Here is a 12,924-nt window from a genome sequence, read left to right as displayed (position 1 = left end):
CTGGGCACTGTGGGGGTGAAGCTGGCTTGCTTCCACTCCTCCCTAAAGGAGGCAGGGCTGTAAAGCAACATGGAAGTTAAACACCACTTGGCCTGAACTGGTAGGGGCAAGGGCAGGGTTATTTCTCAAAATAGTGATGAAGTATCTGATTGGGGTCTGTTTTTCTAGCAGCTTCCTTTCTGGTGCCCTGAAATGTTGTGGTGAAAGGCAGATGTCCAGTCTTGCCCCTTGTACCTGTGCCCAAAGTGTGCTCCCAAAGGCTGTGTTACCAGCCTCGAGAGAACCTCCGTGCAGGCTGTGAGATCTCAGCCTGGATTAAGTGGCAAAGGCAAATCCTCGGCTTTGGGAAGAGCACACTTGACCTTTGCCTCAGCAGAGTTATGCTTTCCCTTGGGAGGAAGTGTTGGCTTAGCTGATGAACAAAGCGCTGGCTGTCATGAGAGAGACCTGCCTGCCTCACAGAGGGAGGGCCTGAGCTAGGGGTCAGATTTATGCTCTGGAGGGGAGAAAGAGACAGCAGACCAGTGACCTGGAAGCTTAGAGGTGACCAGCTCAATTTACTGAGAAGCACAAAGCTATATTGCCTCCTCTTTTGTTAAAGTACACTGTCTGAGTTGGTCTGGGCAGATGTGAGGGGAGAAATTGCTTGGTAGGACTGAAATGATGTTTTGAATCCCCTTTCTCTCCTTATTTCCCATCCCATTCTTCTTTGTCATTGTCTTGCAGTGCCTCTTGTCCTAAATCGCTGCTAGCACCTTTGCAGGTGCTCCAGGTCCTGTGGCAGAAGTACTCAGTAACAAGCTTGGCCCTAGCGTGGACTTCATACAATGTTATATGTGCTTAGTGGTAGGTGCAGCTAAACCTGCTTGTTTTCCTCAGGCAGTGACACACATACAGCTCTTGCATTAATTCAGCCATTTTCTCCTTTGTTCCATGTAACGTGCCTCACTCTAGTGTCAGAAGGCCCAGCAAGAGTATGGACAAACAGTGGGTGTGTAGGGTGGTCTCTTTTCCGCTTTATACCTGAGGACTGAAGACAGATGGTTCATTTGAGATCACTGAAGCAGCCTGCACCAGAACCAGAACTGAACTCGAGTCCCAGCCCTGTTATCGTGGACTCTGTTTAGAAGTTGTCAGATCTCTATGCTGATGCTCTTCTGTGCTTTCACCTAAGTCAGGTAGTTCTTCTTTCCAGTTTTGTGGGTTTTTTTTTTTGAGAGCTCTGCAGCCTCAGGACCAGGCTTTTGAAACAAATACGTAAGAATGAAGAATCTGAGTGAATGCAAAGTGCTTTTGTATCGTCATCACTGCAGATAAGTGTTTGAAGGTTTTGTGTTACCCCTGATCTTCATGCCCATCCTTCCCCAGCCTCCTCCACTGGAGCTTGGAACCACTTTGAATAAGTGCCTCTAAAGAGGTAGCTCAATATTACTGAGAGCATGTGCATTAGAGAGGAAAGAGATTCACTCAGGTTGAGCCGATGACAGAATCAGATCTGACCTAGGCCATCTGAAGATCTTGTGGGAAAGAACCACCACTACGTTACCAAAGCATTCCTGCCTGCTGGGGGGCAAAGCTATCTCCCACTTCATCAGCTATACTGGTCTTCTGCGTCTCTTGCCTCTGTGTCACCCACACCTCCAAGTATCAGCTGTGTTTCTTTTGGCAAAGGATGTCTGGGAAGAGACCAAAATCAGAGCATGTTACTGAATGCTTGTATGGGAGGTCTGTTGTTAGCACAGGTGTGAGAGCTGCACATCTGAGAAACTAATATGATGAGAGGAACTGTGCACGTGAAACAACTTAGGGCAGCAGGCCACGTTCCTCCTTTAGATCTGCTTGGTGCTGACAAACCCATTTGTGGCAACTTGATGCTGATCTGGACTTTGCTGAGAGCAAAAGCCCTGGAGGCTCTTCGTGGCTGATTTCTGCACAGAACAAAGATGATGGAATCATTTATCCCCCCTAGCGCATACGGTGCAGAATCCCAACCAATTTTCTGAGCAGTGTTTCTGGAAGGTGTTTGGCTGAAGCTTAGGCTTGGTGCAGCTCTGTCAGCGGGTTCTGGGGTGGGAAGGGCACTAGATTTCACTTCCCTGTTTCCCTTCTAGAGCCTTGCTGACACAGCTTCCTCGACCACTAATGTCAGGAAGAGGCAGTTCAGTTTCTGGGGTGGGAGGGGGGGGCGCAGTGCAGCCTGCATGGAGCGTGAGAAGGGCACCAAATCATCCTGCTAGCCCAGCTGCTTCCTCCACTAAAGCATCGAGACAGAGTCTCTACCATACCCAGACTGTTTGGAAACATGTTGATAAACTTCCAAATGTCTGTTTTACAATCCAGATGTGCTAGCCTTGGCTGTAAATCCTCATCTGAAGAACAGGTGTGCTATAATGTTTCTAGCAGTGGCTCCAAAGCCAGCTGGAGGCTTGAGCTAAGCAGAGGCCAAGGGGCTGGTGCCATATAGGATATGGATACTGGGGCAGGCACAGGTGAGGCAGGGAACAATGGGTCAGCTGTAGTTCACAGCAATTGAGTCAGACTGCAAGAGAAGAAAGGGGCAAACCAGAACATCCCTCAGCCTCCAGCATCTTCTTAACAGCACTGGAGCCATCTGAGAAGAGGCTGCCCTGGCTATGTGGCTAACAAGGATGCATCTATGGGGTGCATCAGCGTTGGCTGGATTTGTCCTGGTGAGGAGGTACAGGGCTAGAGCTGGCCACCAGCCACTGTGGTACTTTCTGTGGTTGGCCTCAACCTCTCCAACAGTCCAGGAGTCACTGCAGGTCACAGCAGCTCCCTGCTGGCATTGCTGGGGAAGCTGAAATGGGGCAGCTGTTTCCTTGGGCCAAATTTCCCTTGTTGCCTTTGGCCTGAAAAGCAAGCATCCCCCTGGGCTGGACTGCTGCTGGACCTGGATCTGGCTCCCAAAAGCTGTGCTGGGGAGGACTGCAGTCCTAGGGGGAGGACTAGCAGCTGCAGTGGGCTGCCAGAGGGGTGGGCACCAGCGCTCTGATCTAGGGAGGACAGCTAGCCCTGGGTGCAGGCTGGCAGCAAGCCTGTGGGTGATATGGATAAGACAGGGCACAAGGTGCTGATACTACACTGCCTTAGCTACGCATTGTGCCTGCAGGCTCAGAGGTGAGAACCACACTGACAGGCTACTCCCCTACCCACCAAAGTCCTCAACTTGCCCTTACATAGGATTTTAACTCCATTGTACCACTGGGTGATTTGTAGCCTAAGGGCTTTGTCAGTGATGTTCATACCCTCCAGAGCTCACACAGAGCTGAACAAGCTTGCAGTAAAGCAGAGGCTGACTGAGGGCAACAAGATAGGCAGCATGTGCCACAGGGGCAGCTGCCTCTGCTGAAAGTGGGCAGCAAGGCAGGGCTAACTCAGGCCAAGGGCAGCTCTGAGGAAAGCCAAGGACGCTGTTGATTCCATCCCCTCAAGGAACAAGAGACAAAAGTGGCATTGAGAGGGGCAAGCACAGACAAGTGCTTTCTCCTGCACCTGGGGTGGCCCTGGCCATGCTCTGTGCCCAGCCAAGAGCCTTCAGCATCCCCTGGTCTCTTCTTGTGGGCATAAGGCAAGCTGTTGCTGTTGCTCCATTTTCATCTGCTCCCAGACTACACTCCTGGCTTGTTCAAACATCTTTCCTGCTCTGTACTCCTGGCTACCTGCCTTCCTCCTGCTTTTCTGTGGCAGGGGCTACCTGTAGACCAGCACAGCTCACACAGCCAGTGCAGGAGCAGGCAGTTCTGTCCTAATGCTGATGTGAAGGTGTTCCCCAGGGACATCAAAACCTCCCCATCTCCTTCAGCCATACAACCCTCCACAACATGCTTCCCTTGGCTCAGGGGATGGGAGGGAGGAAGAAGGTCTCTCCTTCCTCCAAGCTGCCAGTTGCCTTCTCAGCTGTCACCAGTGCCATTGGGACTTGCCAGTCATGAGGGAACACAGGTGGCCTTGTAGGTTGTTGGCACTGCTGAACATTTGAGCTGTGTGAGGCTGCCTTGCCTGCTCAGCTGGGCTAAGAGAGGGGAAGGGGAGAGAAATAAAAGGCAGAGACATGGCCTGAAAGTGCATGCCAGAGCTCAGCAGGAAGGCAGGTAATTTTTGGCAGAGAGGGCAGGCTTACATTGTCCCTGCTTCTGCACTGAGCTTCAAACCCAGATCTGGGAGAGGCAGGAGAATCATGAGGGCCATCTCTGTAATCCTGTTATGGATTTTTGTTCTGTGCCTGGAGTAGCCCTTGACTGGGTGGGAAGTGGATGCTTATCCATCCCAAGCTCCTTTTCCTTCTCAGTAGGTGATGGCTTGATGTGGTATGGCATGGAAAGGAGCTTTGGTCCTCTTCTCTGCAGTTGCCCTGCATTTATTTCCTTGCTAAATTCTCATTCATTATTGTTCTTTTTTTCTGTAAGAGTCTTGGCCCTTTCTTAAGGCTGTGCGCCACATCTACGTGTAGAGTGGGTGACAACAGAGTCAGGATGGCAAATGGTGAGGGAGATTTCTGGAGCTGTGATGTCAACAGAGAGCTGGATTCCCAGCCTGTGAAGTCATAGCTGGGAAATTGAGTACTCAGCCTAATCCCAATAATTACCCAATGGGACTGTAAAGCATCAATGAACTAGTCCTTTACTTGATGACTGACTGCTTTAGCTCTAACACACTCCACCTAATAATTGCCACTTTTTGCAGTTCCCTAAGATTCACTTATTAATAAGCTATTAAACATCCACTTGAAATCACTGCATTGTAATGAGCTGAAATCACTGCTCGCACAGTTATTTCAGTGCCTGAATTCATAGGAAAGCACCTAAAATCCTGTGATGAGAAGCAGGCATGAAATTTCAGAACAGCAGAATATAAAAAAAAATCAAACACAACCCCCAGAAATAATGTCAGCTCCACTGATCATTCTCATTTCAGGGTTTATGTGGCCATCATAAGTTTCCCTCTGATGTGCAAAGCTGATGAGTTGAAGGACTTCCACTCCATGTTGCCTATGATCTAGGCAGCCAAGGTGAAGGTCTAAAGGAACAGTAACTTGAAGGAAATTAAAGTCGCTGCTTTTTAGGAAGACGACTTTGGAATTAGAAGCAGGAATGAAATTACTTCTATACCAAACACTCAGTAGAATTCAAGGTTTGATTAAAGTTTGATTTTTTTTCTGGTATTTTTGTTGTTTAAGATAACATAAAGGAAATGTGGGGCTTTTGACAGAAATTCAGTGTTGGAGGAATTTCTCAGAAAGAGCATATTCAGTGCAGTTGTGGGATCACTTGGTTTCTTCTATCCCCGCTGTTGGGTCATATTGCTTGGATATCTATCTTTTCTCTCCTCCAGGTTGTGGGCTCCTTGGGAAGCACTGCCTGTGAATTGGTATCAGACACCAGGAAGAAAGACTTTCCACTGAGAACACCATGTGCTCCCTGCGCATCCTCAAGTTGTTAATCCCTCTTCACTGTTGCCTTCCAGCCTGTGACAAGCTGACATTCAACGGCTGTCTTGGGAAAAGCCTCCTGGCATTAGGACTCCAGCGAAAAGGGGAAGAGAAGGTTAGGGAAATTCACACTACTGTGGCCCTTTCCACACTCCTCTCAACGGTGCCCCAAACACAAGAGGAAGGCTCCCTTTTTGTGTGTCAGAGCCCTTAAAAATGGCAAGAGGTTCTGCACCATTCCTTCCTTTCCACCCTTAGTGAGGACAGCTAACTAATGAGCACTGCGGTTTAAGCCCCCCATCAGGCTGATGTCCTTAGCAGGCTTGCTCCTGCAGGGAATGTGTGATGGAATGGGTTTCCTGGTCAGGGCTGCCTCTGTGCTTCTGGGAGATGCTCAGGCTTTCCTGGTTTCTAGGCTCCTCTTCCCACCACGTGGGGTTCCACTGCTGGTATGGAAGAAGCAGAGAGGCTAGAGCAGCTTCCTGGAGAGAGAAGAGATTGCAGTTGGATCACTGCAAACAGGACTTAATTAATTATAAATGGGATAGGTTCCCCTGAGTCGCATTCTAGCTGTGGTGGTTTTTGGTTTTGGGTTTTTTTTCTCCTGAAGAGTTGCTGAAGGGGCTTGAAATAGCATGATGGATAAATAAGGAACCAGCTGTGCTCTGCAGCCAGTACCACCAGAGCCTTTCTGTAGCAGCAGCTCACAGCAATGTCCTCTCTGCTTCACTGCACTCACGTCCCTCGGGTTTTGCCATCGGGTCCTGCTCTCCAGGTTTCTTCTTCCTAGTGCTATGTTTTCACCTCCTGTTGTAACCTCTTTTCCAGCGTGTGGTCTCAGCCCTTGGTAATGCATGGACATACGTTTAGACAACAGCACAACCAAGGAATCCAGTTGTGGGACACCCGCTTAGCGGGTCTGTGCCTCCCTCTTCCACCTTGGAGATGGTTCTGTTTAAATGAAAGCACAAGAAACAATAAAGCCAGCAAACCTTGGCTTTTGACTACATGCTGGTGGACAGTTTTTTTCTGTTTTCTGACAACAAACCATCACTTACAGGGCTTTCAGCTGCCTGATGGCCTCCTTCTCAGAGGAAGAAGCCAGGATGTACCCTAAGGCTCTGATGGATACATCAAGAGCAGGTAGAGGTGGCTGGAGAGCCACAGTGTGTGTCTGACTAGAGTGGCTTGTCTATGGAAATGGTGTCCATGGAGGATTTGCTGGCTGTGTTCACAAATTCAGAAGCTGCTTTTCCTACTTCTCTCATGCCCATGGTTACAGAGGTCCTCTCTTGAGGTGTCTCTGGAAATGCTGCCTCAGAGTTGTTTCTCCATCCAGCTCCCCAGGACTGCTGTGTCCTCCCTCATAGTGTGAGATGGCTTTTTTTTCAGAGAAGCTGTGAGTTGTGTTTTTAAGATGCTGGCTCCACACCCTATTTTCAAGCCAATGGGGCTGGCCAGCTTTCCCCTGCCCTTCAGCCCAGAGCTGGGGGAGTGGTCCTTCTTCCTTTGTGGGAGCTGCAGGCAGCTCCTGAATCTGTGGAATGTGTCCCATCTGCAGCACGTTAGGGGTCTGCACACAGTGGAGGAAGAAGCACATGTGGGTTGTGAACCCTTCTGAAGGGGAAGAAAAAGGGCTAATTAATCTAAGGGATATGATGCCAGGAGCCACATCTGGGGGCCAACTGGCCCTGGAGGCATGGCTGCCAGGTGCTACCCTCCCTTGAGGAGGTCATGCAGAGGTGGTGTGGACCCAGTGGGTAGGAGAATGAGGATAGGAGGGTTCCTGGCACAGAGGGAAATCCATCAGCACAATGCTGAAGAGCCCCTTCTCCCTACCCTTTGAAAAGGCTCAAGGAGATACAACTCGTGTTCATCTCTCCAGGGCACAGCCCACCTCCGGCCCTGTGCCTTCCATCCTTAGCTGCCCAAGCACTCCTCCTCCTCAGCTACAGTGGTGGCAGGCAAGAAGGGCCATGCCATCAGCACAGTCTACCTCTGCTCCTCTCTTCTGCAGGGTCCAAGGAGCCCATTCCATTCTGTGCTGGCTCAGTGTCCTTGTCCCAGAAACCACAGCCTTGGAGAGGTGCTACAACAGCATTTGCCCTTGGCCTCTCCTCTGGTGTCATCTCTGCTGCCCAGATGCTCACACAGTCAATTAAGGGGAAATCAAGGCAGCAAAGAGCCCTTTGAGCTGCCCACCTGCAGCTTGCCCTTCTCTGGAGGAGCCCTGTGCTCCCTTGCTGTTGGGAGCTGTGCTGTCAAACCCTGTTTGCTGCCTCATCCTCTCTGTGCTGCTGCAGTTGCTTCCCGGGCGCAGGTTTGATCCCTGTGGCGAGCAGCCCAGCCGTGCACACTCTGCCTGCATGAGTTCCTGAGAAATGAGGTATTTCATGTTTGCCTGCTGAGCCCCCACTGAGCAGCATTCTGAAGCCCAACCTGTGCTACAACTCCACATGCACCCTGTGCTTCCCCTTTTCATAGAATCATTAGGTTGGAAGAGACCTTAGAGATCAGCAACTCCAACTATACCTGTCTACTACTAAATCATGTTGCCAAGCACCTCATCGACCTGCCTTTTAAACACCTCCAGGGGTAGTGACTCAACCACCTCCCTGGGCAGCCTTGGCCAGTGCTTGATAACACTCTCTGTGAAGTCATTGTTGCTAATGTCCAGTCTAAACTTCCCCTGACACAGCTTGAGGCCATTCCCTCTTGTCCTACTACCCATCACCTGGGAGAAGAAACCAACATCCACTTCTCTGCATCCTCCTTTTAGGTAGTTGTAGAGAGAAATAACGTCTCCCCTTAGCCTCTCAGCTAAACAACCCCAGTTCCCTCAGCTGCTCCTCATAAGATTTGTTTTCCGATGGGTTTGTTTTTGGGGATGGTAAAATATGAAATGAGCCATGCAGACGTGGGATCAAACAGTGCCGGCACCTCCCTGCGAAAGCAAATGAGTGTTTGCATGTGTGAGCTGTGAGCTCAGTGTCCAGCTCCGGGGGGTTACTGTAAACACAGAGTGAAGCTGATTCGAGGAGCAATGCCAGCTCCCTGGGCTGGAGTCCACTGCAGCCAGGGGCAGCTGTGAGAGGTACTGGAGGGCTGCCGATGGCTTTGTTGGGTTTGCACATCTCATTGCCTGACCCTGTTAGAGAGACATGGGCTCCTGCAGCCCCACTACAGTCGGGGGGCCCAGATGCAGGCTCCTGTGAAGGTGTGGTTCCTTGGGGTGACCCAGCACCTCCAAGGAGGAGGAATACACTTGCACCCTGACTAAGCCTGTGCCGAGGTTGCCTGCTTTAGCTTTGGGCTCTGCTCGGGCTCTGCTCAGGCTCTCGGCTGCTTTGTTTATGGCTTTGTTTATGGCATTGATAATTTTCTCGTGTCAGGTTTAGGCACAAGCATTCTTTCCACTGCTACATAAGAAAGTAATTAGGTGAGGATGGAAAGGACATTCCTCTTTGTTCTGATCCTCTTCCTCAGAACAAAGAAATGAGCCCCGGCTGTTACTGGGCACTGTTCACGGCATGCAGGGCCCTGCAAGCTCCTGCCCAAGTGGTGGCTTTGCCCTGGTGGGGCAGGCGGGTGAGCTGATGGCATCTCAGGAAGTGCCAATGCACCCACAGGTATTTCCTCTGATGATGCTGCCCTGTGAATCAGCTGCCAGTTCCAAGGTCAAAGCCTGAACCCACTCAGCCCCATTGCACGTGCTCTCCTGCCGAGTCACCTTTCTCCCTTGCCTGCTAGACTCCAGCTGGCAGGGATGTGCTGGGGTCCTGCTCTGCTCCAGACCCAGTGACAGGGCATTCATTCGCTGTGTTTACGCTCCTTTCCCAGCTTCCCACACCACAGAGGGCAGGCAGCAGTGCTCCAATCCCAAGGAGGGGACAGCTGTGGTCCAAGAGGACCTAAAAGCCAAGGGGCAGTGGGAAGAAGGGAGCTGGAACCACTATTTTCAAATGGGAGAAGCTTTAGGAGCACTGGGGGAGCTGGACACTTCTGCCATGAAGCTTTTGAGAAGCAGTGAGGGCCAGGGGAGGCGGCATCTGCACTGGGAGAGGCTGAAGTGAGAGGATTGTCAGTGGAAGCAGGTATTGCAAGGGGCTGGGGGAGCAGCGGGCACAGGAGAGCCAGCATTCTGTGTTGCAGCCACACCATGCATCAAAAGGGACAAAAGAAATCAGAGAAATTAACGTGCTGATATGACTATTTGCCTTTTAAAGGCAGTGGCTGAGATCTAGCAGAAGGTGCCCCTACCGCATGGGCTGCTGGAAGACATAAGGGTACAGACAAAGGAATTCCTCATGTTGTCCCACAGGCATCCAGCTGCTGTGCTCAGGGTTGGAACGTTTAGTGAGGTGCCGCCTTTCATCTCCCTGAGCTTGTCATGATGAAAATGGGCTGGTAAGTGTTACTGGCCACAGAACCCATCGCAGGGACACACACTAGTGAGCATCTCTTTCCCGTGAGCACCTGCCTCCTTGCGTTCAGAGATCCGGTGAGGGGTCTTTAGCCACACACCGCAGACACTGCTGTGGGCCAGAATGAACCCACCCCTAAAACACGGCGTTGCTGGCCCAGGAGTGAGTCTGCTTCGCTCTGGGAGGATTTGCTCCTCACCTGAGTTGACCAAGGGCAGCAGAGATGTGGCAGAGGACAAGGACAATCTGATGCATTAGGCTGAAAGGGGATGTCTGCCCCTTCTTCTCCCTCCTCCTACTCTTCCTTCAAGTCTTTCTCAGCGCACATAAAGCAGTCATTTTAAATCGTCCCTCGACCTCTAGGTGTCCACACAGAGACGGGATGGACATGTACTACTCGATGATCCTGTGGGTCTTCTCCAACCTAGTGATTCCGTGATTCTGTAAGCTGGTGGGATATGTCTCCTGAAAGACGTCTCAGCCGAAAAACCCGGAGCTTTTAGGTGGGTCCTTTCCTAGCCTGGACCTACACAAGCAAGAGCGTAAAGACTTGGGTTTGAGGGGATCTGAAAGCTCCGTAGCCAGGGTGGGATTCCAAACAAGGTTCTTCCCATCGCCGCGCCTCCCTCCCGTGAGAAGCTATCGAGAACCCCAAAGGGCTAGCGGTTCCGATGCTGCTCCAGGAGCCCCAGATGCCGGGGGCGTCGGGGTATCGCCCCGGTCTCCGCGCCTCCCGCTCCGCGCCCTCCCCACGCCGGGGGCTGCTCCCCCTCCCCGGGCGCTGCGGGCCGGGGGCTCCGGGGGCTGCACGGCCGCTCCCGGGCAGGCGGCGGACGGGTCTCCCGGTCAGGCAGGGGTTAAGGCTTCTCCGCTGTAGTTTGTTTCCCTTTGCCAAAGTGGGTGTTGCTGGAATGTCTCCTCTCCGAAGGAGGGGGGCCGAGCCGTGTCCTCCGGAGAGGGGGGGGGATGTCAGCATCAAAAAGACACAAAAGGGGGAGGTTTCCAAAAATAAAACCCTCCATCCCCTCCGGGCGCTGCCAGTGCCAGAGGCGGGCGCGAAGGTGCTCGGAGCCGCCCGGGGAGCTCGCCGGCAGCCCGGCGAGCGGGGCCGGCCGCCTTCCTCCTCCTCCTCCTCCTTCTCCTCCCGCACCCCAGCCCCGCCGTCCGCGCCCCCGGTCCCGGCGCGGGATGGGGCGGTGAGCGGAGGGCGGAGAGCCGGCGGTGCCCGCCGAGGATGCCGCCGAGGCGCTGAGCGCTCCGCGCAGCCCGCCACCGGCTGACACCATGCGGGGCGCCGCCGCCGCCGCCGGGCTCCTCCCGCTCACCTTCGCCGTCCTGCTGGGCTTGGCCGGCTGCCGGCCGGACTCGGCGGCGGGGCCGGAGCCGCGGGGCGCCGCGGGCCGCCCGTCCCCCGCGCCCGGCTCCCCGCCGCCCGCGCGGCCCCTCCCCAGCGCGCTCCACGTGCGGCGCGGCGCCGCGGCCGCTGCGGGCGGGAGGAGCCCCGCGCCCCGCGATGCCGGCCCCGGCCCGGGGCGGAGGAGCGGCCCGGAGCCCTCCCGCCAGAGGCAGGGCGGCGGGACGAAAGCCCGGGTCGCGCCGCGCGCCAAGGAGCCGAGCGGCAGAGGGAGGATGACGGGGTGAGTGCTGCGCGGAGGGTCCCCGCTCCGCGGCTCCGCGCCCCCCGCCCCGGGACGCGCCGGACGGGCGGAACGTCGCTTGCGGGGCGGTGGTGGTGGAGTCGCCGTCCCTGGGGGTGTTTCAAGGACGGGTGGGTGAGGTGCTGAGGAGCGCGGTTTGGTGGTTGACGGGAACGGTTGGGCTCGACGCTCCCGGAGGTCTTTGCCAGCCCGGTGATGCTGCGGTTAAGCGCCCTGAGCGTGCCGGAGGGGCCGCCCCGCTGCCCGGCGCGCGGGCAGGTGCAGCCGCGCCGCTCCCGCCGCTGCCCGGGCCCGTCCCGGGGAGCCGCCGGGGCCGCGGTCCGCAGGGTCGCTTGGCTCTGCGGGATGGAGCCCGGCCGCTCGCCCTGCGGCTACCTGGCCTCTCGGCTCCCTCCTCCCGCAGCGAGCCCCGTGTAAGCGCCTCGCACGGCACCTTCCCGTGGCTGGCTCGGCTGGGGAGGCTTCCTATGACCCGCCTGGCGGGGCTGCTTCCAGCTCCAGGCTCTGGCTACAGCCCCGTGGAGGTGGAAGGGAGATCGTGTGGCAAGGCCAGCTGCTCCGCAGCGAGAGGAGCCCGCGAGCAGGATGGCTGGTGCGGTACTGACGTACCCTTTGGCCTTGGGCCCCTGCTGTGGTGCCCTCTCTGCTTCCCTGTGGCTGAGGGACCTCACGATGGGCTCTTCTGTCACCTGCGAAGAGCTACTGAAGCCATCACAACAGGCGGTTTGACCAACCCGTGTGGCAGCACGTGCCCGTTCTCCGTGTGAACCGTGCCGAGGGAATACGATTTACACTAATGTAAAGAACTGATGAGGCACTGGCACAGGTTGCCCAGGGAAGCTGTGGCTGCCCCATCCCTGGAGGTGTTCAAGGCCAGGTTGGATGAGGCCTTGGGCAGCCTCATCTAGTGGGAAGTGTCCCTGCCCATGGCAGGGGGGTTGGAACTAGGTGATCTTTAAGTTCCCTTCCAACCCAAGCTATTCTGTGATACTAAGGGCAGGCTCCAGGCTTACTCTTCTCTGACGTGGGCAATAATGTCTTCTGCTAACGTTGTCTGGGGAGCTTCACTAGAATACAAAAGGCAGGTCAGTCTCTGAAGTTTCTCTCTCCCATACTCACCTCCTTGGAAAATTTCAAGACGGAGATATTCTCTGTGCCAGTCTGTGTACTTTCCTTCAACAAATCCACAGAAGCACCAAACTTGTCTTCTTCCATTATGTTTGATAGGTAAAGTATGTATTGCTAGCACCTACTCAACAGCAGGTGGTCCTGAGCAGATTTTGGCTTACCCAGTCCATTAGCCTTGGATTGTCAGCCGACCAGAGCAGGAGCCCTGGGAAGATCCGGTGCTGCTCAGTCAGGTTTGGGCTTTTTGAGCTCAGAAGGATTTTAG

General features: G+C 54.2%; 1 protein-coding gene and 1 long non-coding RNA gene across 7 annotated transcripts in view; both read left to right on the top strand.

Annotated features, from left to right (window-relative positions):
* The first annotated feature begins 4,071 nt into the window (after positions 1-4,071).
* On the top strand, positions 4,072-6,515 carry LOC138720699 (uncharacterized). The gene is made up of 3 exons (XR_011337455.1): positions 4,072-5,151; positions 5,353-5,564; positions 6,278-6,515. It is a non-coding gene; the product is annotated as an uncharacterized lncRNA (long non-coding RNA).
* Positions 6,516-11,142: 4,627 nt separating this feature from the next.
* Positions 11,143-12,924, top strand: part of LTBP2 (latent transforming growth factor beta binding protein 2) — a 73,622-nt gene continuing 71,840 nt past the window's right edge. For 5 of the 6 annotated variants that reach the window (XM_069858540.1, XM_069858538.1, XM_069858539.1 and 2 more), the window contains exon 1: positions 11,402-11,510. In XM_069858540.1, coding sequence (XP_069714641.1) covers positions 11,503-11,510 — 8 coding nt within the window. In that variant the 5' untranslated portion in view covers positions 11,402-11,502. Of the gene's footprint in view, positions 11,511-12,924 lie in introns of all 6 variants that reach the window. The other variant, XM_069858536.1, reaches the window with a different exon arrangement.

This window comes from Phaenicophaeus curvirostris, chromosome 5 (genome assembly GCF_032191515.1).
Source record: "Phaenicophaeus curvirostris isolate KB17595 chromosome 5, BPBGC_Pcur_1.0, whole genome shotgun sequence".
Lineage (NCBI taxonomy): Eukaryota > Metazoa > Chordata > Aves > Cuculiformes > Cuculidae > Phaenicophaeus > Phaenicophaeus curvirostris.
Note: the sequence above shows the minus strand (reverse complement) of the source record. Positions and strands in the feature narration are given on the sequence as shown.